We start from the raw sequence: 23861 nt of genomic DNA, 5'->3' as shown, positions 1-23861 counted from the left end.
AGCATAACAGGGGTGGTGTGGGGTGAAGTGGGTTGGTGTAGTGGCGGTGGTCGTGGTGGCGGTGTGGTGGTGGTGCTAGTGGTGGTGGTGGTGCGTGCTGGAGGGCTCTTCATTACACCCCGCCCCCGGCCCCTTCGTCCCGGGGTGAGTTATGGGTGATTAGGACCCTCTGCCTCATGCTGCCTCTGACGTCATAATCTGATAGTGTGCTCCTCCGATGGTCAGTGGTGGGGGGCTGTGGGGGGGAGGAGGTTATGATGTGCTGGTGTAGTAGTGGTCATTGAAGTTTAGGGTGTGTGGTTGTGGTGGTAGTTGGAGTGTGGTAGCGGTCTTTTAAGTTTAGAGTGTGTGGTTATGGTAATGGTGTGGTGGTATGGTAGCGGTCATTGAAGTTCAGGGTGTGTGGTTGTCGTAATGGTATGATGGTAGTTGTGGTGTGGTAGGGATCACTGAAGTACAGGGTCTTTGGTTGTGGTAATGGTGTGGTAGTTGTGGGTGGTATGGTATGATAGATGTATAATGTAGATATAATGTGTGTGTGTGTGTGTGTGTGTGTGTGTGTGTGTGTGTGAGTGGGGGAGAGTGGTTGGTGGTACAGAATAAATACAGTAGTTGTTGCTAGTGGGTGTTGGGGTGATGATTAATTGTGGTTAAATGTGTACCTTGCATTGCAGTAGTCTTGGAGTGGAAATTGCAGAGGAATAATTGTGATGTATGACTGTGCAGTCTGTCGTCATCACATCAGTGGTTGTGGTGATATGTGTGATGATAAACTCTGCAGCAACTCCGGTATTGTGTTCCAGCTTACTGTACGCCAGGCGATTTACTTTAAGAGAAAATCGTAGACGCCCAGAGGGTTTTGTGATGACAAAAGTGAGTCATAGGATCCTGAGAGAATGAAGTGATGATCGGTGTGATGAGTCATTGATGGGACGAGATGATAAAAGTAGAATGGGTGATCTGTCCATTGATTTTCTCCCATCACTCGTGTTCTCTTCGCACCCAGTCTTTGCTGTTACTTGAGCGTCTTTCTTAAGCTGATTTAAATCGTCTGGAGTTACTGAGAAAAATTATAGATGCGTTTGGCCTGAAAAAGACACTCGTTCACTTTGGAAAATGCCTCCAAATCTTCTACCTTATATTTACCTTGATTATTTTTAGGTACTCACCTGTCATTCTGTGTGTGTGTGTGTGTGTGTGTGTGTGTGTGTGTGTGTGTGTCTAGCTGCCTTACTAACCCCTATTTCTCCCTCAGGTACGGGAACCCACGAAGCACTCCTCCTTTGAAGAAGACAAACGCAAGGTAGGCGGCCATCCTTATGTTACTGTACTGTCTTGGTACTGTAGTGTGTAGTAATGTGTCCAGCACGCCCGCACGCACACACTTGCTACACTTGCTAGTACACACACACACACACACACACACACACACACACACACACACACACACACACACACACACACACACACACACACACACCTCGTTCGCACGCTATCAACGCACGCAGGTTACGTGAACTTGAGTTTGCTTGCTGAGGCAGTGCATGTCTACTCAACATATATCATATGGAACTAGGTGTTTGGTGCTAATGTACGTGTGTGATTGTGCTTGTGCAGACTTGACAGAGACTATAAAATCATTTCCGTGAGACTCAGAACTCCTCCAGCGAACAGGAGATGGTGCTCATGCCTTTACATATCATTGTCTGAACACTAATACTGAACTGTCCATATTTAAGTATGTGATGGTATTAGTACGGATGTCTTAATAGGTCTTATGGAAAACCTGTGACGACCGTTTTATCGAAATTGGGATATAAAATGTTCCCTGTATTAGCCTGAATTGATCCCGCGTTCGTACGATCATCAGCCCACTCCTATAACCTATTGATTTCCATATTTTTTGTATATATTGTGATCGACACACCTTGAAAAATAATGATAATAATAGATAGATAGATAGGTAAATGAATAGATTAAATACATTAAATTAAGATAAAGTATGGGAACCGCTGGATATGTAATATTTATGATATTTTTAAAATCTCATCCTTGTTGGTATATTTGGCTGGTGCCTCCCTAGATAAGTCCGTGTTAGTATGTGGAACTCGTCTTCATGGTACTTTGAACTCCAAACACTAATTCTTTTATTTGCAGTTTTAACGTGCAGTTTTCGCGTGTCGTTTGGTGTGTCAGATTTGAAAGACGCTTGCTGTTGTTGTTGTTGTTGATGCTGCTCTTATTGTTGCCGTCGTCGTCATTGTTGTTGTTGTTGTTGTTGCTGTGACCCCATTCTCATACGGAAATAAAGCCGGTGGACTGCAATCTGAAGTTGCCCTTTTACAGTTCACCACCACTCTTTCTGGGGACTGGGAGGGAGCTGAAGAACGTTTGTATAACTGGGCGGTGCCAGAAAATGAAGGCGTCTCACTCCGCTAAAGTGCTGGAATACTTTTTTTTTCCTTTCTTTTTTTTTTCGTGTGCACGTATGCATTATCAAGTTATCTGAGAGTGTGTGTTTGTGGTGGGAGGGGAGGGGGTGACTGTGTGCATGTGGGAAGATGGGTGCACATGTCCATTATCCATGTATGTGGGATCGAGTGTGTGTGTGTGTGTGTGTGTGTGTGTGTGTGTGTGTGTGTGTGTGTGTGTGAGAGAGAGAGAGAGAGAGAGAGAGAGAGAGAGAGAGAGAGAGTGTGAATGTGTGCGTGCGTGAAGGTGGAGGGAAGGGGAGATGGACATAAACAAGACAATACACTGACCCTCACTGATTCTTCCTCCTCATTAGTTGTCACAAGAGAGAGGAGGAAAGGGGGAGGAAATCAGAAGGGAGAGAAAGATGGGCGAAATCAGAGGGGGGAGAGGGGAAGGAAATCATAAGAGAGATAATGCGAGGAGGGGGAAACAAAAGACGCAAGTTTATGTGATAATAATGGAAGGGATTTAGTTCTCGTTGGGTTAATTCATATAGTGGAAGACCAGCATGATTCCTGTAATGGAAGTCTGTGTCTGCCTCCCTTCTTTTCACTCCTCCTCGTCTCTCCTTTCTTGCTCTCCTATCCTTATCTCCACCTCACGGATTTAGGAAACACAGTCATATTCATCTTTAACAAACAGCCTCGAAGGGACCATTAGCTCTCTTACTGGTTGCTTTCTTTTATACTCCATCATCCATCTCTCCGTCACCCATCTTATCATCCATCTTTCCGTCTCCCATTTTTTCACTCAACTCTCCGTCTCCGATCGTTTCATCCATCCCTCCGTCTTTCATCATTTTATCCATCTCTCCATATCCCATCTTTTCATCCATTTTTCCTTGTTCCATCTTTTCATCAATCTCTCCGTCTCCCATCTTTTCACTCTTGCCCTTCTCTCCCTTCTCTCCTTCCTCCTGCCTCCGTCCCTCTCCCAGTCGGCGCCTCCCCGGAAGTGTTTGATATGATGGATATCCCCAGGCAGCGATTCACTCCCTCGCCTCCTTGGTCTTACCCTTCCCTGTTTCACTTCTAATGTCTCATGGTGATGATGGTGGTGAAGAGTGGTGATGTTGGTGGTGTGGAGAATTTACGTAGATGGTGCTTATGGTAATGTTAGTAGCCGTGGTAATAATGGTGAGTAGTGATGATGATGAGGAGCTTTGGTAAAAAGGGACGGTAGTACTAATGATGGTGATGATATGGTGATGAGTAGCAATGATAGTGATGAAGAGCTTTGGCGTGGATGTTGCTTGTTGATACAGAGTCGACAATAATGATGATTTTGGTAGATTTAATGATGGTGATGATGGTGGTGATTTAAGGCAGGTGGTGAAACATGATGAAAACATTATGAGAGTGATGAGGTTGTGTGTGAGTGGGACAGTGAGTAATGATGAGGAAATGGGGGATGGCAGTCGTGGTGTGGAGTGATATGGGGAATGAATGAATGAATGAGAGAGAGAGAGAGAGAGAGAGAGAGAGAGAGAGAGAGAGAGAGAGAGAGAGAGAGAGAGAGAGAGAGACACGTAGTAGTTGTATGTTTAAATATCATTTTGTGTGTGTGTGTGTGTGTGTTGATAGGATTACTTAGTTACCCGGATGGCTGATCGTGGCTAGGAAGCAGTATTGTCAGAATGGTCGGTATATCAGACTATTGGATGGTTGGGTCGGGCGTGGGTGGATGGTCGGTTCATGTGGATAGTCGAGTGGTCGGGTGATGAGCACAGTAGTATGATGTGAGTAAGAGACCATAATATAGTTAGAGTCTGGTGTTGTGAATGATGCGATGGTTGATTCAGGTGGTGTGGATGGTCGGGTGGTTGAGTGGGTATGGATGGTCGGGTAATGTGGATGGTCAGGACAGGTCGGGTGTGGATGGTCGGGTGGTCGGGTCGGGTCGGGTGTAGATGGGGCAGCTTGAGTCATGAACCAGGAATTACATTGTCCATTTTTTGATTGATGACGCAGTGCTGATCATGCAGGAGAGAGAGAGAGAGAGAGAGAGAGAGAGAGAGAGAGAGAGAGTGGAATAGATCTGAACCAAGAGAACGAAAGATAAGAGAGACTGAGAACAAGAGTCAAGGTGATGAAAATATTGATGGAAGTTGAGAGGGCAGGAAACAAATAGGAGAGAGGGAGACGAGTGGAAATGAGTCTCTTTCTCTCTCTCTCTCTCTCTCTCTATTTATATATATATACTGTACACACTCATGTTATATAAATGTTTATGTAAGTATGTATGTATATATGTACGTCTCCTATACCTATCCCCTATTTTTTTCTCTCTCAAAATTAATCCATAATTGCTGTTTCCTATTTTGTATGTGCTCTCCGCCCTTTGTCTTTTACTCCCTCCCACCCCATCTTCTGTCACCGCTACTCATCCTCACACCCCATCTAGACCCTCTCCCCCTTTACCTGAACACCGTATCTCCTTCCTCTCAGTCTCATCCCCAACTTATCCATATCCTTCTCCCTCCATCTTTCACACCCTACCCAACTCTCCCTTCCCCTTCCTAAATCACCCCATCCCTTCCTTCCCTTTCCCCAGTCTCCAACCCCCCTTCCCCTTTCCCTTTCCTCAAACACCCCACCCTTCTCTCCACCTCATTCACCACCAACTCCCCTCTTCTATCACACCAGTCCTCTCATTCTCACCCACACCCAACCCCCACCTCTCCTTAACCCCTCCCAACCACCCCATCCCTTCTCAATCATTGTCTACTGTCCCACCCTCCCAATCCCACCCTCCAATTACCTCTCGTACGCGCCCTATGCATATTTGGGGATATTAATTACTTCATATGCCCGTGTTTATGCTGTGGATGTGCGGGCAAAGGAGCCAAATATACTTTGATTTACTGCCATACAAAGATTTATTGAAGGATGAAGGTGTACGCAGTGAGTATTGAGTGTGTGGGTGTTTTGTGGGAATGGATATATGTGTGTGTGGGTGTTTTGTGTGAATGGATGTGTGCGTGTGTGTGTGATGGGGAATAGGGAGTGGGGTGGAGTGAGGGAGGGAGGATGGACTGAGGTGTGAAGTGCAGAAAAAAGTGGATGGAGGGAGGATTCGACCTCTGGCCCAGCAGGATCACAGTTCACGACATATCCACTTAGCCAAGATGAGTACTCCACTTGCCTACCAGATAACACTTTTTTAAAAAGAGATAATTGCATAACGAAATTGTGGTAGTATGAGGATAGCGATTTTGAGCCCACTCTGACCCTCTTCCCGTGTGATGGTGGTGACGATGATGGATGATGAATTAAGACGTTGATGACGATGTATCCAAGATCGTGACACTAATGATGATGATGATTAGTTTAGGAAGATGCATGGCTTTGATGATGATATTAGGAAGTTCTCTTTAAGCTTCGACAGTGTGTAGAGACAATGCAGAGGAAACAATTGCCTCCGCCTGTACCCAACCAGACACCCCCACCCACCCTCGCTTTCTCACCCCCCTAGCGACCCGACCCGCTAACAAACGTCTCGAGCCAAACGTGTAGCATATAAACACTGGGAACGGACGGGTATGTATGCTATATATAAGATAAAATATACGCACGCACGCCGCTGTCAGGGCCGAGTATATCACAAGGCAGTATATCATATCCCACAGTCTGCCCGAGTACGAACCCGGGTATGTTTGAATAGATCTTAATCTGAGAGAATATTCAGTTCATAAATATAAATGGCGCGTGACACCAGAGGACAGGTGGTCTGGGAGGGTTCCTATTACCTCTTCCTTTATATTCCAAACTGTATCTTAGTATTTTCTTGTGTTATTTGTATAGAGATTATGTCGACATACTTTGCATCAGTAACATACTTGAGGATACTGGAGTGTAATGAGGAATAAACCACTAAGGAAGAGGTGTTTCGAAATCTCCAGTCCCACATAGTATACAGTCACAGGTTTTGGAATATAGTATAAAATGTGCGAAGTTGTTTTAATCATACCTCAGAGTCTACCAGAGGACATGCATGGATAGCCTGTACTTGTTTATACTCTGGCATGCACATCATATTTAGCACACACACACCTGCACATCATATTTAACACACACACACACACACACACACACACACACACACACACACACACACACACACACACACACACACACACACACACACACACACACACACACACACACACACACACACACACACACACACACACACACACACACACACACACACAAAACTTTTCCCTCATGTTGGTGAACTTGATCCCGTTTGCCCCCTCCTGCCATCTTCCCAACCCCTTCTTTCTGCCATCTCCCCAACCTGACTCTCAATCCTCCTCCTCATCCCACCCTGAACATCCCCCCTCCCTCTCACTCCCACCATGCAGACAAGGCAACACAAAGCTTCTCTTATATTTTCAAAACAACACATACAAACTTCAAGACAACGTAAATGTAAAGGTAAGATGGTAAAAATGCCTTTTCACGAAAGCTGATCAGATAAACTCTTAAAAGATAATTAATCTCAAAGGTTTCACTGATGTACAGCCAATTTCTCCAGCCTTTAATAAGATACATAGCTAAAAGTGCCTTAAATGAGCAGCCTGGAACACACAGTCATTAAATACACGGTACTCTAGACATTTCCAGCATCCTCTTGTATTCTGTTCGTCTGCAACGTCCAGCATTCTTGACCACTTTTTAATTTTTCAGGATTCCTACCCATTTTTTTTTTTTTAAGCAGTATTATCATTTCCAAAAGTGTCCTCCACTTCAAGCACCCTTGGCCTCTTCTTTCAAAACCCCTGACCACTTCTTCCAGCATTTCCCTTGCTCCCTTCCCAGCGACTGTTTTCACATCCACCACCATGTCCCACCTCTTCCACTTCCAGAAACCCTGTCCACTTCTTCCAATGCCCCCTCCTTTCAAATCCCAGCAATCTTTTTCACTTCCACTATGTTGTAACACCTCTTCCACTTCAAGTACCCTTATCCAGCAACCACTTTCTCTTCCCTCCATCTTGTACTACCCCTTCCACTTCCAGTACTCACATCCACCCCTTCCAACACCCCCTCTTCTTCCCTCCCAGCAGTCATTTTCACTTCCACTCCATTCTGTACCACGTCTTGCACTTCCAGTACCGTAATCCACATCTTTTAACCACCATCCCGTTCCACCTCTTCCACGTCCACTGCTTTTACCCCCATCGTCCAGCACCCCACTTTCCCCCTTTCCCTTCCCTTCCAACACCCCATTTCCTCCTTTCCCTTCCCTTTCAACACCCCATTTCCTCCCCCTCTTCTCTTCCAACACCTCCTTTTCCCCCCTTCCTTCTCTTCCAACACCTTTTGCCCCCTTCCTTCTCTTCCAACACCTCCCCTCTTCCCCTTTCCTTTTCTTCCAACACCCCCATTTTCCCCCCTTCCTTCTCTTCCAACACACCCCCGTTTTCCCCCCTCTCTTCCAACACCCCTCCTTCCCCCCTCCCTTCCTCCCTGACCCCGGTGTGGAATCGACCCAGGGAATGATAAATCAAAAAACAAACTCCCTGGCCGAGAGGAGCCTGACGACTCGAGCACCGCCACAAACCTTATTATATTATAGCTTAAAATTCCCCCGCCGGATTCAACACGGAGGCGCGGCTGAAGGAGGAGGCCACTGTCGCCCTTATAGCCCCCTCTTTATAAGGGTGAAATTCCTCTGCTCCCGGGTCTTATTCTTATCTGCCCATCGCCCCTTCAATCAAAGCCACTGAGGGTGCTGAGAGCTAGAAGGGCGTATATTCAGTTTGCTGGAGGGGAGGAGGGAGAGAGAGAGAGAGAGAGAGAGAGGTGGGGGGGAGGAGAGAAGCAATCAGAATAACCCATGTCGTTATTGGGATAGCCTGCCTCAATAATAAATACTGACTACTAATAGACCGTAATTCTTTCTCTTCCTCACGATACATATTCTCTCTCTTTCTCTGTCTTACCTGAGGGTAGTGGGAAAGTCATTCTGCGGCCATTTATATATGTGCTGGATGGGTCGTGCTGTACAGGATATACCCAAGCATACCCACGTTTGTACTCAGTTATACTCAGAGGATTTTATAACCTAACAAGGCTTATTTGTACTGCCAGAACAGGATATGCTCGACATACTCACGTTCCCACACCGGCAGATTCATTTACTGTGATATACTTCCTCGGTCCATATATGTATGAGATTGATATGATGTGCAGTCGAGGATATCCAAGTACAGGCTACCCACATTATACTCAGTTACACACAGGAATAATATAATCTTGCATGGGTCATTTATACTTGATCTTGATAGCTCTGACTTGAAATACACTATATCTATATTTGTCTATCTATCTATCCACCTACCTGTCCACCTATGTTTACTTATATCTTTCTATATTTTTCTGTATCTATCTACCAATCTCTCTGTCTATCTATCCATCTATTTATCTGTCCTTTTGCCCGCAAGAATTTCTCTTAGCTGGTGTATATATGAGTACCCAGGATTACATAAGGAAATACAGATAGCACGAATCTTACGGGCCAATATCGAAGTGATTTGTGGGTGTGGGTAGCAGGAATGAAAGAGGATGGTGGTGGATGGGATGGCAGAAGGTGGGAGTGAGTGGGGTGGTGGGGTGAATGAGGTGGAAGGGAATGGTGTAAGTGTGGGTGGATGGGGGTTGTATTGGTGGGGATGGATGGGGTGGTATTGGTGGGGTTGGATAGGGGTGGGAGTGGTATTGGGAGTGCATGGGTTTGGGAGAGTACAGTGTCTAGTCGTAACTCAGTAATCAACAGGCCGCCAGGATCCCCCTCTCGCTCCATATTATTTATAGCGCAGGTTTTTGTCACTGTAATCCGAGTTGGTGGCCGCACGGTGTGACGATGGTGGCGGTGATTGTGCTGGGGAGATTGTGGTGGAGGTGATTGTGGTAGAGACTGGTGCTAGTTGTGGTTGTGGCCTAGACTTAGATGGTGATTGTCGTGCAGACGATATTGTGACGATTAGTTGTGGTAAATTGTGATGGTGTCGTGGATGATTGTGAATGGAGATTATGAGTCATTGCTGGTCGTGATTGTGGTGGATTGTGGTTGTGGTGGTGACTGGTGGAGTGCGATTGTGGTGGAGTGTAGCAATGGTGGTAATTATGGTGGATAATATGGCTCGCAGTGGTAACAGAATGAAAGCAGCCTTCACACACACACACACACACACACACACACACACACACACACACACACACACACACACACACACACACACACACACACACACACACACACACACGAACGGAGTGAGTGGTGGTGGTTGGTCAGTGTTAATTTATTTGTGGTGTTGTGAAGGATCTAAGGAGTCTGATTGCCTCTGGTCACGCTCACCCACTCTCACTGACTCTCTCACTCCCTTTCACATATCTACCCTTCCCATCCCACTCCCATCATTCCTAATCTTCCTCTTATGTGCCTTTCCCTAACCTCTCCACTTCACTTCCACCTCTCAGTCCACCAGTATTGTTCATTTGAGACCAGCAACTCCCTTCCCCTCTCCACCACTTCCTACAGTCCCTCTACTCCCTCCTCCTTTTCCTTCGACCCCAGTACCTCCACATCCCAGTTCACCAGTATAGTTTAGTACCAGTTTACCTCTCACGACCCAACTCCCTTCTCCACCCCCTTGATCTCCCACGACCCTACTCTGCCTCCAAATTCAACTCCATACCCCCATTTTCCTCCTGCAGTCCCTTCCATTTTACCTCCTACGACGTTCTCCCCCTTCGCCCTCACCTCGTACAGTTCATTCCTCCTTCCACTTCTCCACGACCTAGTACGACCACCTCTGTCGTGCTACTGCTACTTCCTATGACCCTTTTCCGAACTCCTTGTCTCCCCATCTCCCTTACCTCTGTGATCCCCTTCCCCATCTCCACCTACGACCTCTATCCTCCACCTGCGACACCCCACCTCCACCCACGACCCTGCACCGTAACCTACAACCGCCTACCTCCTGCTACGACCTCCCCACTTCCACCTACGACCCTCTCACTTCCACCTGAGACACCCCATCTCCACTCACGACCCCACACCTGCCACCTACGACCATTCATCTCCACGCGCGACCCCATCTCCACCTATGATTCCCTTTCCCCACCTCCACTTACGACCCCTCTCCTCCTCCTCTCTGGTCGTGCGTGGGGTAAACACCGAACTGACGTGCCGTGTGAGTGATTAATTGGTGGATCTTGATTGGAGTTTTAATTAGATTGTGAGTAGGTCCCACCCCTTAGGCATCTCTCTCTCTCTCTCTCTCTCTCTCTCTCTCACACACACACACACACACACACACACACACACACACACACACACACACACACACACACACACACACACACACACACACACACACACACACACACACACACACACACACACACACACACACACCTCTAAGCTCTCCTCTGCCCTCGCATCATTCCCTCTCTCTCATTTTCTTACTGTTTCACTGTCTTCCACATCCCTTTCTTCACTCCGAGTCTCAAATACTCAGTCATAACTTCTTCCCCTCCCTTCCTCTCTCATCACTCCTTCTTCCCCCCCTCCCCTTCCACCACTCTTTCTCTCTGCTTTTGTCGTGCCGCAGGCAAAGTCAGACTGATGATGATGATGATGATGATGATGATGATCTACCACCTTTCCTATCACTTCCCCTCCCCTCCTTTAGCCCACTGCCCTTCCCTTCTCTCCCCTCCCTTCCCCTCCCCTCCCCTCCCATCACTTCCATTCCCCTGCTCTCCTGTCCCACTACCACTGTCCTCTCATCACTTTTTCTCCTCCCCTCCCCACCCCTCCTCTCCCACCATTCTATCTCATCCCCCCCCTCCTCTCCCACCATCCTATTTCATCCCCTCCCAACTCTCCCACCACTCTTTCTCTCTCTCTCATCCCCCCCCCCTCCTCCGCCATTCACAGCAAATCATACAACACCTCGGAGCCGATTCCTCCTAACGATAAATCGATTTATTCACCAGACCCGAACCCACCAAGAGAAAATTAAACTGTGGAAATCCATGCGAACGAAGCTGTCTCTCAAACCGTTCCTTATTGGCGGGTATTTATAAACTTTTCTACATTTGGCCACTTGAGAGTTTGGGACGACAAGAAAGTTGAAAATATCGACATTGGTAATTTTTGTAATATCTGTATAACTTGCATAAGGAAGGTGAAAATAACGGCGTTGATAATTTCCGTAGTTTCATCATTAATCGTATTTAAATAGATAAATAGCGCATGAAAATAGCTCTGACATAATAGCAAATACTGGCCGAACGATGTGATGCTTCGATTTATCCGTAAATAAGGAATATAAAAAGAAAATTTTCAAAAACTGAGAAAAGGTGGACAGTCTTCGATATCTTACTTCCTTACACAATCTAGTTTGATATTACAAATGAACGCAATATTTCTTACTTCGTTTAAATAATACCACCAGCATCCAAATCTGTTACGACTCGTGGACGCTCCTACCAACTCTTATCAGTTCGTTCGGACTGGAAGTTCGAAACTGTCTCGATTACTATACCGTATTTCTTTCACCTTTACTTGTCGCAGATTTTCGTGCACTTGCAGCCTATTTCACTTATCTCAGCGGCTGAAAAATATATAAAAATACGGCACTACATCCTTTCTAAAGCACCTCTTTGTTATTAGCATCCTATTCTAGCATTGCTTTCTTGCGAAAGCTTAGCATTCAGGATAAAGAGATGATAATTTTAGGTCAAGTTAGAATGAAAAAAGTTTAGTAATACAACCGAACACAATCTTCAACCACCCTCTTTTCTCTCCATCCCGATCACTTCCTCTCCTATCCGACCCCTCCAGCCCCCTCCCCCTCATCCATCCTCCCTCCCCCACCCTACCCCTCCTCCCTCAGCCACCCTTCCTCCCTCCGTCCCATATCCGACGATGGAGGTATAATCTTTTAGGAGACCGCACGAACTGGTTTAAGTCGCTACCCCGCTTGCGCCGCCATGTTTGTCCTGGCAAAAACGACTTTGCCAGTATACCATGTGTCATTCAGTGGTGAACATTTTTCTGCGATCTGGGTCATCATGCCAGTTTCTTGTGCCGCATATGGGTGTACAAATAGGTTCACCAAGACACTGAAGCCTAACATTACATTCCACAGGTACGTAATTTGTAATATGATGTATATTTTGGGTGTAGCAGAATTTTATCCGTATTTATCTGCTGCATAGACGCTAGTCAGCAGCGGGAGGCTATCAATGCTACTAATGCTACCACAGCAAAATACAGGGCTTTCAGATGAAGATAATGATGCATCAACAAAGGATGAATACACCAACATCCCCAGTTCTGTCCAGTCATCTCTCTGTTCCAGCAAAATTGTTGCATACATAGCAGCAACCTCCATGTACCCGACCCCCCAAGCCCCCCGCCCTCCATCCCTCCAGGCCTCCTCCTCCCTCGCACCCTCCCCTCCTCCGTCTCTCCTTCTCTCCCCTTGGCTGCATCTGCGAACAACCGCAAAATTTTTCAGGCAGGTCAGACTCTCGAACTAAATTTGTCTCGCTCTTGTCCCTCTTCACCCGTCAGTACTTCTGGATGCAGCATTGACTGTTGTGGGTCGTATTGTCTGCCTGAATGACCGTCGTGCAGTCGATAGGCATTGCAATAATTTAAGCATTCTTTTTCGTTACACTCAGAGAATCGACTTGTTCCTGCTGATTGAATGATGGCTAAAAAGGAAGACAGGAAATTGGAATTTTGAGGGTGATTGGTGAACATACTACCCTACTGGAGATGGATAGATAGATAGATAGACAGATAGAGATAATAGAAACATAGGTAGATAGATAGATTGGTTGATTTAGAATTATTTACATCAGATAGAGGGACTGGGAGAGGAAATGGAGAGAGAGAGAGAGAGAGAGAGAGAGAGAGAGAGAGAGAGAGAGAGAGAGAGAGAGATTGGGGAGGGAGAGTTTGCAGGGGAACCCACCATAAAGTAGTGAACAGCGGGAGGCCGACACTTCCTGGCTACTGTGTGCGTGTGTGTGTGTAGAAGAGTGAGCGTGTGTGTGTGGGTGTGTGTAAGAGAGAGTGCGTGCGTTTGCCCCCAAAATGTTGGTGTTTGTAATATGTGGTTGTGTATGTGTGTACGTGCACGTCTCTATGTACAGAAATATGTTGGTGTGTGTGCATGGAGATATGTTGGTGCATGTTTTCGTGCGTGTGCGTGTTTGCGTGTTGAATGTGTGTGTGTGTGTGTGTGTGTGTGTGTGTGTGTGTGTGTGTGTGTGTGTGTGTGTGTGTGTGTGTGTGTGTGTGTGTGTGTGTGTACGAGCGTGTGTATGCATGTTTCTGGCGGCTAGTGTCAGCGTATCAATTCTTTATGTGCATGATATACAGTGGCGTTCGTCTTTGAACAATCTGATTATTTCTGTTTATATCATATTGTGTGTTGGAGACTGTGTTAGGCTGGTTGGGGTGAGGGTGTGGGTAGTGGGATGAGGGTGTTGGGGTGAGGGTTTGCTAGGGTGACGAACAGGGTGTGATACTATATACGGTAGTTGGAAGGTGTGCTAGGGTGAGAAAGGTAGGCAGTATGGATGTATAGTAGACTTTGTGTGTGTGTGTGTGTGTGTGTGTGTGTGTGTGTGTGTGTGTGTGGTAGCCTAGTAGTAGTGTAACCAATTTCATTTTATTCAATCAAGGAAATCTTTCCCTCTTGTGTGAAGATTCACATTTACAGATTTGCGCAGAGAGAGAGAGAGAGAGAGAGAGAGAGAGAGAGCATGGATGGGTGGAAGGGGGAGGAGAGTAGAGTCAAGTAAAGTTAGAGTAAACCTTCCCTGCCCCTCCTCGTCTTCCCCCCTTCCCCCTTCCCCCTCTCCCCGTTCCCTGCTTAAGACAGCCTCAAGTGCGTGTTTATGAGCAGCGCTGAGGGATGGGAAGCTTCGTTAGAAATGCAGAGGTTATAATTAGCTCGGGAATGGAAAATTAATTCATGATCCCCGGAACAACATTAATCACGGGACCCGCTGAGGCTGAGGGTGAAGTAACTCGCCAAACTAAATGGTGGAGGAAATTCTCTTTCTTTCTCTCCCTCTCTCTCTCTGGCCTTCATTAACCCTTTGACTGCCAGGATTGCCCTCTGCTGAACAAAGTGGGCAGATTTTTTTTTTCTTGTATTTCACCCCATTCAGTAAGAAATGTTTCTCCCAGGCTTAATATTATCGTCTTGTTTTCAAGCACTTCAGGTAGATCTCTCGTAAGCTGAATTAGTTCGTCTGCCAAAAACTAAGGGAGATAAAAGACACCGTATGAATGAAGATTTTAAACTGCTTGGATTTCCCTTAGTTGCATTTAAACATATTCGGGTTTTTCTTGGCCGGATAAAATTGCTTGCCGTAGGAATCTTTAAGCAGGGTAAAATATTCTTGTTTTGATTTCCATCAGGTAAGTAAAATCGTCTGAAGGTAGTCAGATAAAAAAATACCATCGTGCTGAAAGGGTTGATATGCCTTCTAAACCTTTTACCGCCAAGATTTTCCTCAGGTGAAACAAATCATCTGAAAGTATTAAGCGTCTGTGCTTTAGCTCCCCCGGTCCCGAAGGCAACACGAGCATTTCCAAATTAGCATTGAAAATCATCAGCCAATTACTGAAAATAATCGGCCGTAAAGCTGTAGCGCCGGGCGGCCGTGTATTAAAATATGGAGGATACATCTTGGCTTATCTGATCCCTGCCAGCCTCTCGCTCTTACCCCTCCCCCCCCATCCTTCTCCCCTCCCCCATGAGGCATCTCCTTAACCCCCCTCTCCCCCACCTCCAATCCAACCACCACACTCACCAGAAATCTCCTCTGAACCCCACTTCTTCGACCCCCTTCTTAACCCCTCTTGTCTTCACTCCACACACATCTCTCCTTCTTTTCCTTATCCCCTCCCTTCCTTCCCCCACCCCTCATCTCCCCTCCCCCTCTTTTTTCCCCATTCTTTATCCTCTCGCTGACCCCCACTTCCTCTCAGACATCTCTTTACACTCCCTTTCCTTCCTTCCACCATCATAACCCCCCAACTGTGCCTCTTTTCCATATCCATCCCTCCTGTCATCTTCCTTCTCCATCCCATCCACTTCCCATTCCGTGTTCCACCTTACTCCATGTTCCCGCTTTTCTTTCCCCAACCTACCCCAACTTTCTCTCTCCCACTCCCACCTCTCTTTTTTTTCCTCTCCCTCCTTTTCCTCCCTCCCTCCCCTCTCTTTCTCCTCCTGCTCTTCCTCCCCACACCCTTAGTCCTTATCTCTTAGCTGGTAAATCTTAGAGCTGTTATCCTGTGATTCTTGATTCCTTGTTAGTGGCGGCTAGACCCTCACTCGCTCTTGGCTTGTCGTGAATAGAAAAGTTCGCGACATTTTATTATTATTATTATTATTATTATTATTATTATTATTACCACTACTACTATTGTAATTATTGTTGTTGTTATTGTTATCATTATTATTGTTAATATTATTGTTATTTCAGCCTTTCTCTCCACGTTTTTTACTATTTTCTGCCCATTACCCCGTCTTGTTTATAAATATCTGGTAATTTCGTTATCGTGTTCATAATGGTTCTCTCTCTCTCTCTCTCTCTCTCTCTCTCTCTCTCTCTCTTTTACATTCTGGACATTTTTTAGCTTTCTGTCCCACATCCTTCATGTGTTATAAATTTCTGTATAATTTTTTAACTTCCTGGTCATATCCATCTGGAATTTAGGAAGTTTATCGATATTTTTTTTAGCTCTTTGGCCTTCATTTCACCTTTATTTTATTTATTATTATTTCTTATTTCTGGACATTTTCTTTTCGTATTTTTTAAAGTGTTATGATATTTACATTTTTGGACATTTTTACATGCTCATAAATTTCTGACAATTTTCTTCACACCATATGTATATAAATCAATGAGCTATTTTCTTGCAGTTTTCTAGACACTTTAAGCTTTCTGTCCTCCTCCCTCGCCTGACGTTTATACATTTCAGGACATTTAACTTAGATGTGCTCTTTTAACTTTCTGAACGTTTCTAACACTGTGGTCATATCTTTCTCGCAATCTCTATCTGCCTTTCAGTATCTCAATCTAGCTATCTCTCTCCTTCTATATGTCTGTGTGTATGCGAATCTTGGGGCTTTTAAGATTTAGTGGTCTTTTTCCTGCTCAGAGTAATAAATATCAGGACGTTAAAGTTGAGCTACCCACATTCTTCCCTCCCTCCTCCCCCCTCCCCCTCTATTCCCCAACTTGCAAGCATGTCCCACATCCCCAGCCCTCTGCCCTTCCTATCCACTTGCCTACACCCGACACCCTCCTCCCCCACTCTAAATCACCGAGTGTGGATGATATCAGGCGCCCCGCTGTGTATTATTTGTTAACACCTTGTTGGAGTGGCCCAGGGCGCTCTGTTATGTAGCTGCTTCGGCTGGGAGGGTCTGCTATACTGTGGTGGGTTGGTGGTAGGGACAGAGGTGGTAGGAATGGTGGTGGAGGTAGTGTGGTGGTAGGAATGGTGGTGAAAGTACCGTGGTGTTAAGGAGGGAGATGGAAGTACCATGGTGGTAAAGGAGGAAGGTGGCAGGAATGGTGGTGGAGGTACTGTGGTGGTGTGGAGCGAGGTGCTAGGAATGGTGGTGAAGGCATCGTGGTGGTAGAAAGGGAAGTGGTAGGAATAATGATACAGTACGTAGTTGAAGCAATGAAATACCATCATTATACTGAGATATACGTGTCGGCAACTTATGGGTGTTACGAAATAATCAGGAACGAGTTTATGAACGTGACCTCGCTTAATTGGTAATCATACCTATAATAGAAATCATATAATTTAATATCGTGCATGAAAATAAAGGCCCTGTAATTACGGTGTTCAGTTAAGTATTTACACGTTCATGAATCTGTAGGTAAACAGAACTATAATACAGATTCATAACGGGTTACTAATGACTACCCTTGGGATCTCAGTATAATCTTTTGCAACCTGGGATTTAAGACAGATGCTGATTTTGACCCTGAAGAAAGAAAGATACAAATACAGAATAGAAAGTGACTAAGATAGATAGAGATGATAATGATGATTGTGATGTGGAGGTTTATGGTATGTAAGAGGACTACTGGGCCATGAGTGCAAGCTGCCTATGCCCAGAGTCGGACACAAAAAAAATACACAGGTGATGATGATGATTTTGATGACGATGGTGGAAATACAAAGATGTAAATGCAGATAATTGGTGATGGCGATGGTAGTGACTTAAGAGGGTCATGGCCGTGGATGGTGATGGAAACGATAATGATGTTAAGATTCCAAAAGAGAAGAAGGTAAAGATGTTAGGATGAGATAATGATGTTGGTGGTGGCGAAGGCGAATGGTGGAGAGAACATCCTGACGCATCATGATTGACGAATGTAACTCTCGCATGTTGTGGCCCCATCCTTCATTCCTCACCCTGCTCACACACACCCTCACCCTTACCACACCCTTCCCCGTACCACACCCTTACTCCTGTCCCATCCTCAGCCTCACTTTACTATGCCTTCTCTTCTGTCTCTCCTTTATCCCACCCTTACCACACCCATCATCTTCACTCTTGCCACACCCTGCCCCATTCACATCCTCCTCCTTATGTATCCCCATCCCTTCCCCCATCCTCATCTCCGACCCCCGAGCGACCTTGTCCCACATTCACCCTTACCCCTCCCTCACTGCTGCCCCGCCTTCACCCAACACACCTTCACCCTTACCCCACCCTCGCCCTTACCACAGCCTGTCTCACTCTTCCTACTTGTCACGCCCTTTCCCTGCCCTGCCTCACGATCTCACCCTGTTGAATACACCCGTACCACACCCTGCTTGACACCACCTTACCCTTTTCTCTTTATCCTTGCATCTCGTTCTTGTCTGTCAGTCATTCAATAAATACGTACGGTACCTTATGGCAGAGTGAGGCAGGGGGAGGGGAGTTGCAGGAAAGGTGAAATACCAGCCCAGGCAGTGAAACAGTATAAACTCTGATTATAATGATGATAAAGGATGGTTGATGATGACGTTAACGATGATAATAATAGTGTTATTGGAGATGATCATGACGAGGATGGTGACCATGATCGTTAAGTGGTGACGATTCATGAAGAGGATGATGCTGGTAATAATGATGGTGATGACTCATGACGAAGATGACGGTAATAATGATAATGATATACCCTTGCTGTGTTTAGTAGAACCACTCATGCCTCAAAACAAGCCCTTGGTCTTCCTGTTCCCTCCCTCCATCCTGACTGCCTCCCGTGTGAAGGTGTTCCCATGTCCTAACTCCTGGCCGCTCTAGCTTAGGAGTAGATGTATGGTGGGAGGGGTGGGGGTGGGCAGACCGGTAGAGCGGTTCGGGTTACCTCATATGTCTGATCACCAATGGGGGTAATAAAATGTTGCGTTGTGATTGGGTGGGATGGGGCCGCCTGCTGTCCTATTGGCCAATTATCGGATGGTAATGAGAGTAGTGACCATTGTAGGCTGAGGCTTCAGACGCCCTGTGTTTATCTCACCAAAATCAAGCATTATTTAATTCCCTCATCTCATTACCCGCGGCAGGTGGGCGTATCCCGCAGGAGCCGCAAGGTCCGTTGTCCCGCGGCGCAGGCTGCGGCCCCGGCCGTATCGCGCCGCACCGCCCGCCGCAGCCCGCTTAATCGTTAATGTCCGTCGCCACCAATTTATAGTGATCGAGGCATTATCAAAAAAGTCATAATTTGGACGGCGAGGCGGCCGCGCGGCGCATGAATATGAAAATTGTACATTACTGGTGGGGGTACGTTGGTATGATGGGGTGGGGTGATGGGGTTGTGTGTATCGGGTGGGGTTTGTTTGGGTGGGATAGGAGGTACTGTAGTATGAGGTGATGCTGGGCTGTGTACTGTTAAGGTGTGATGTTGGGGTTGGGGCACTGAGAGGTGGGGTCGGGGTGGGGTGTGATGAGACGGGTCGGGGAGAGCGAGATGAGGTGAGGGGAAGACAGGTGGGTGTGCTCGGGGTAGAATAGGACTGGGCTAGTGGCTCAGTGAAGTCAGATAGTTTGATTAATGCCTATCGAGTACACGGTCGTTAAGGCAAACAACCACTTTTTGTTGTCTTATGCATCTCTGACGCTACGACCCACAGTAGTCCGCCTACATCCAGCTGCCCAGTTATACTGCAGGGTGACCAGAGGCAGTGTGGGAAAAAGACTTTTGTCCAGGAGGCTGACTTTGGGTTGATGTTGGACGTTAAAGGTGGTGGTGGAAGGGATGGGTCATGACTGGGTAAAAGTGGGAGGTGGGGGAGACAAGTGGCTGGGAAAACAAAGTGTATTTTGCTTGAGGTGTAGAAGTAGGAGGGGGAGGGAGAGGGGGAGGGGACTGATACGGGAAAGCCTGGATCGAGAGGTACGGGAAAGAGAAAGAGAGAAGGGGAGGGAAGGGATATCCTTGATGACATATACCAAGTTTCTGAGTCACAAACATCTGAAATATTTGATATATAGCGATCTAGGTGAAAGTGACTGGATTAGTGGTGACTACCGGATCTACAAGATAACTTGGTGACATTATGAGTGTCTGGCCGGTCGTGGTGTTCTCCAGTACATGGCTGGAAGTTACGTGGCTCTTGCGTTGGCCATTACTTGATTTTAAGATGCATTATATGCTGTGCATTTTGTTTCGTCTACTGTATTCCTCGTGATGCAGAAATAAGACCAATACAGTGGCAGTGCGGCAACAGTGGCTGGGTGTGAATTAGGCAGTGTTGTGACGTGTGGTAGTGCTGACTGTTTTCATCACGTGCATCCTCCCCTTACCCCGACACCGCTTGTCGTCTTCCCCTCATGTCCCTTCTTCTTCCCTCCCTTTGCCCTCCTCCCCTCACGTTCTCCCCGTCGTCTCCCTACCCCTGTTCTTTTCTCCCTCCCCTTACTCCCTCTTTCTCCCCCTGTCCTTTCCTCCTAACCTTCCTCCCCTTGTCCCCATTCCCATCCACTTTGTCCTTACCGTCGCTTTTTCCTCCTCCTCTCGTCCAGTCATCCCTTCCACTTTCCCCGTCTTCACCCCCCCCTTCTTCTCCTCCCCATACCCACCCCTCTCCCACTCCCCCTGTGCTTTCCTCCTTCGCCTTTCCTTGTCTCCTCTCCTTCCCTCCCTGTTATCGCTGTCGTCATGCGTGGTCTGCCCTCCCCCATCCATCTTACCCTCGTATCTCCTAAATCCGCATTAAATCGTAATCGTTCGCTTAGTGCGTAAACTCTGCCCTCATTTCCATATGCTGTATGTCGGTTGTTCTGAAGCTCGTAGTACTGTATTATATCGTAGTTGTATAAGTATGCGGTAGTTGCGGAGGTTGTATAAATTTGCAGTATATACGCCCTGTAAAAAATAATCGGCACCCCTGATAGCAGTGAGTTTTGAAATGAATCGTAGAAGTAAAACGGTGTCCATCTGCTAATGTTGGTAATTCGGAATGCTTTGTCCGCTTGTCATAATTATTCTGTCACACCATAAGGGTTCCTATTAATTTATAGTGGGTGTACAGTCAGGGACAAAAGTTCGCCTACTATTCCACTGCATTTGTTTCACGGCTAGGGTATGCCCGTCACTTTCCTCCCTGCGCATCATATCTGTGAGAATCATCTACAGGCAGAGAAACATACAAAGCTCCTCTCAGCTTAGAAATATTAGTTAGCAGAGGTAACTGAGAAGTACGGCCTTTTTTCACCCGACTGTAATAATGCCACATCTCAGAATGTATACAGAGCTTTACCATTTTGCTGTATTTTAATACATTTCCGTCACATGGCATTATTTATACATAGCTCTCCCGCTTTGTGTTATGCAGTTTTGCCAGTTAATTTGCAGTATTTAAAGTTTCATCAGCTTTAATAGAAATCATTATTTATAAATTTATTACTTTACAATATCTAGCTACAGTTTTGTTTTACAGTGAGCTTTGGTAAAGCAGTATTTGGAGGGAGCCTTGTAACTTCACTATATACAGGGAGCTTTGTCACTGAAGTTTTACAGAGAGAGCTTTGTCACTGTGCAACAAGCGCTTGGGAGTATTTGTTTGAACTGGTGGGACAAGTATGCAGTGTGAGTGTGTTTGCTTGCTTTTGCCGTTGCTTTGTGCCAACACCCGTCTGTCTGCAGCTTTGGTTCTTACCACTCAGACAGAGGACGTATCTATTTTGTGTTTTACTGCTTCTAGCACCTCAGTATTTCATTTAGCTTAGGAGGAGACTTCTCGAACTGGTGGTATTTGATGTAAGCTTCATTAACCAATTCAGCAGTAGTCTTTCCTGAGTTAAGTAAAACCGTTTGGCGACAGCAAAAATAAAACAGAAAAGACGTCGTTGGATTGAAGGGCTTAACTCTTCTTAAATACACAACTTAGGTTTGTGAAATATTATCTCACCTCTTGTCAAAAATCAGTCTTAAATTCTTAGCACTTATTTATTGAATAAAACCACAAATATAATCAAAATAACACAGCATCATGCTTCGTATGAACTTTGAAGAAACCAACACTGGAGACATATTTAATGGCTAAGAAGTCATATTATACAGTGCTTGGCACCCCCGGAAAATTAATGATGTTTCGTACCCATATGTGGCGGGGGAGTGTGCACCCCAGGTAGGAACGGACATACAGACAGTTGAGGACCTGGATGTTATGTGACTGTGGGTTGTTTTATACGGGATAATTTCTTAAGAATATAAAAGAGGTTGATTGTGGTAGGCACGTTGGTTCATTATATACAATTCCTGCCTGACTGCTGCTAGAATAGGAGAATACTGACCCCCGTGTAGGCGATAGGTTCAGATCTGTCCCTTCTTCATCTTCCACGCAATTTCGCTCTTCCTTTTCTTCTTCTTCCACATTTTATCTCTTCCTCATCTTCTTCCAGATAATTTTCACTCTTCTTCGTCCTCTTCTACATGATTTTTGCTCTTCCCCTTCTTCCACATTTTCTCTCTTCCTCTTCTTCCACTTAATTTTCGTTTTCTTCTTCCACATAATTTTCGCTTTTCTTCTTTTTCCACATACTATTTGCGCTCTTCTTTTTCTTCCACCTAATTTTCTCTTCCTCTTCTTCCACATAATTTTCTCTCCTCTTCTTCCTAAACGTGTTGATGCGTCACAACACTTGTCCCGCCATACTCAAGTTCTTGCCACATTCCTTCACCCCGACATTTGCCCCGAGACATCCCCTCACTCCCCCCACCCCCTCGTCCTCTCCACCCTCACCGCCCCCTCCCTCTTCCTCTCCACCCTCACCGTCCCCCCTCCCTCCTTTGCCTTTCACCCCCTCCCTCTCCACCTTGATTTTCTCCCTCGCCCTCCTCTCCATCACCCTTCACCCCTCCTTTACCATTCTCCCCCCCTCCATCATTTCCATCTCCCCTCCCCACTTTTTGCAAATGTCTCTTCCCCCTCTCTTTTCTTGTCTCCCCCGCCCCACCAGTCTCCCTCCACAACTCTCTTCTCACTTCTTCCTCTCGTCCACCCCTCCATCCATGTCAGTCACCTCCCTCCTCCTCCTCCTCCTTGTCATCTCCCACACCTTCTTGCTCCCTTACTCTTACCTCTCGCTTTCTCCCATTCAGTTACACGTTCCACCCCTTCTCCCTCTCCTTGCCCTCTCCCACCTTTCTCCGTGTCTTCTCACCCCTCCTCCAAAAAAGGATGAAGTTATAGGGGATTAGAAACTGGGCAGGACAAATGAAAGGCAGGTATGGTGAACCATACAACAGTGATAGTAAATAGATTGTAGGTTTGGTTGCTGACAGACGTTTTTTTTTTTTTTTTTAATGAACAGCCATCATATAAACTCAGGTGTCAGTCAGTGGAATGAAACCCACGTCAGAGCGTCCACAGAACTTGAAACCCTTCTTATTTACTATCCTTGTCTTATTGTAGTAGTCTAGTTACAGACATAGAGGAGCTGCCTGCATGGACCACCTGGCCAACTGCAGCTGTCCTCTTTCCTATGTTCATATGGCAATACCAAGCCAACCGAGCCACTGCATAACCCCACATCTTATAAGGAACTCTATCCCTCGTCCCACGGTAAATTATTTCTTATGATCCTTCCTTAAGCTGGATAAATTGTCCATCGGTAGCGCGAGTAAACTAACTGCGACGTCGTAATGCTACCGATACTGGCGGTGCTGCGCAGAAACAATTAGGGAGGTGTGCGCAGCGGGGTGTTGACAGGCGTGACAGGAGCCGCCGCGCCCGTCCGCACGCACAGCTGGCCGGTGTGGCGTAAAATATTGGCGCATTAATGAGAAGGTGAAGGTAGGGTGTTGGCCTCC

The 23861-nt window shown here is 46.3% G+C and overlaps 1 protein-coding gene across 1 annotated transcript in view; it reads left to right on the top strand.

Annotated features, from left to right (window-relative positions):
• LOC145414581 (uncharacterized) overlaps positions 1–23861 on the top strand; it is a 151149-nt gene that overhangs the window by 55033 nt on the left and 72255 nt on the right. Inside the window, exon 5 of the mRNA XM_080284099.1 lies at positions 1256–1303. Within this exon, the coding sequence (XP_080140225.1) occupies positions 1256–1303 (48 nt within the window). The remainder of the gene's footprint in view (positions 1–1255; positions 1304–23861) is intronic.

Source organism: Coenobita brevimanus, chromosome 100, assembly GCF_032717465.1.
Source record: "Coenobita brevimanus isolate Jiangsu-jjx chromosome 100, ASM3271746v2, whole genome shotgun sequence".
NCBI classification, from domain to species: Eukaryota; Metazoa; Arthropoda; class Malacostraca; order Decapoda; family Coenobitidae; genus Coenobita; species Coenobita brevimanus.
This window is presented reverse-complemented; position numbering and strand designations above follow the sequence as displayed.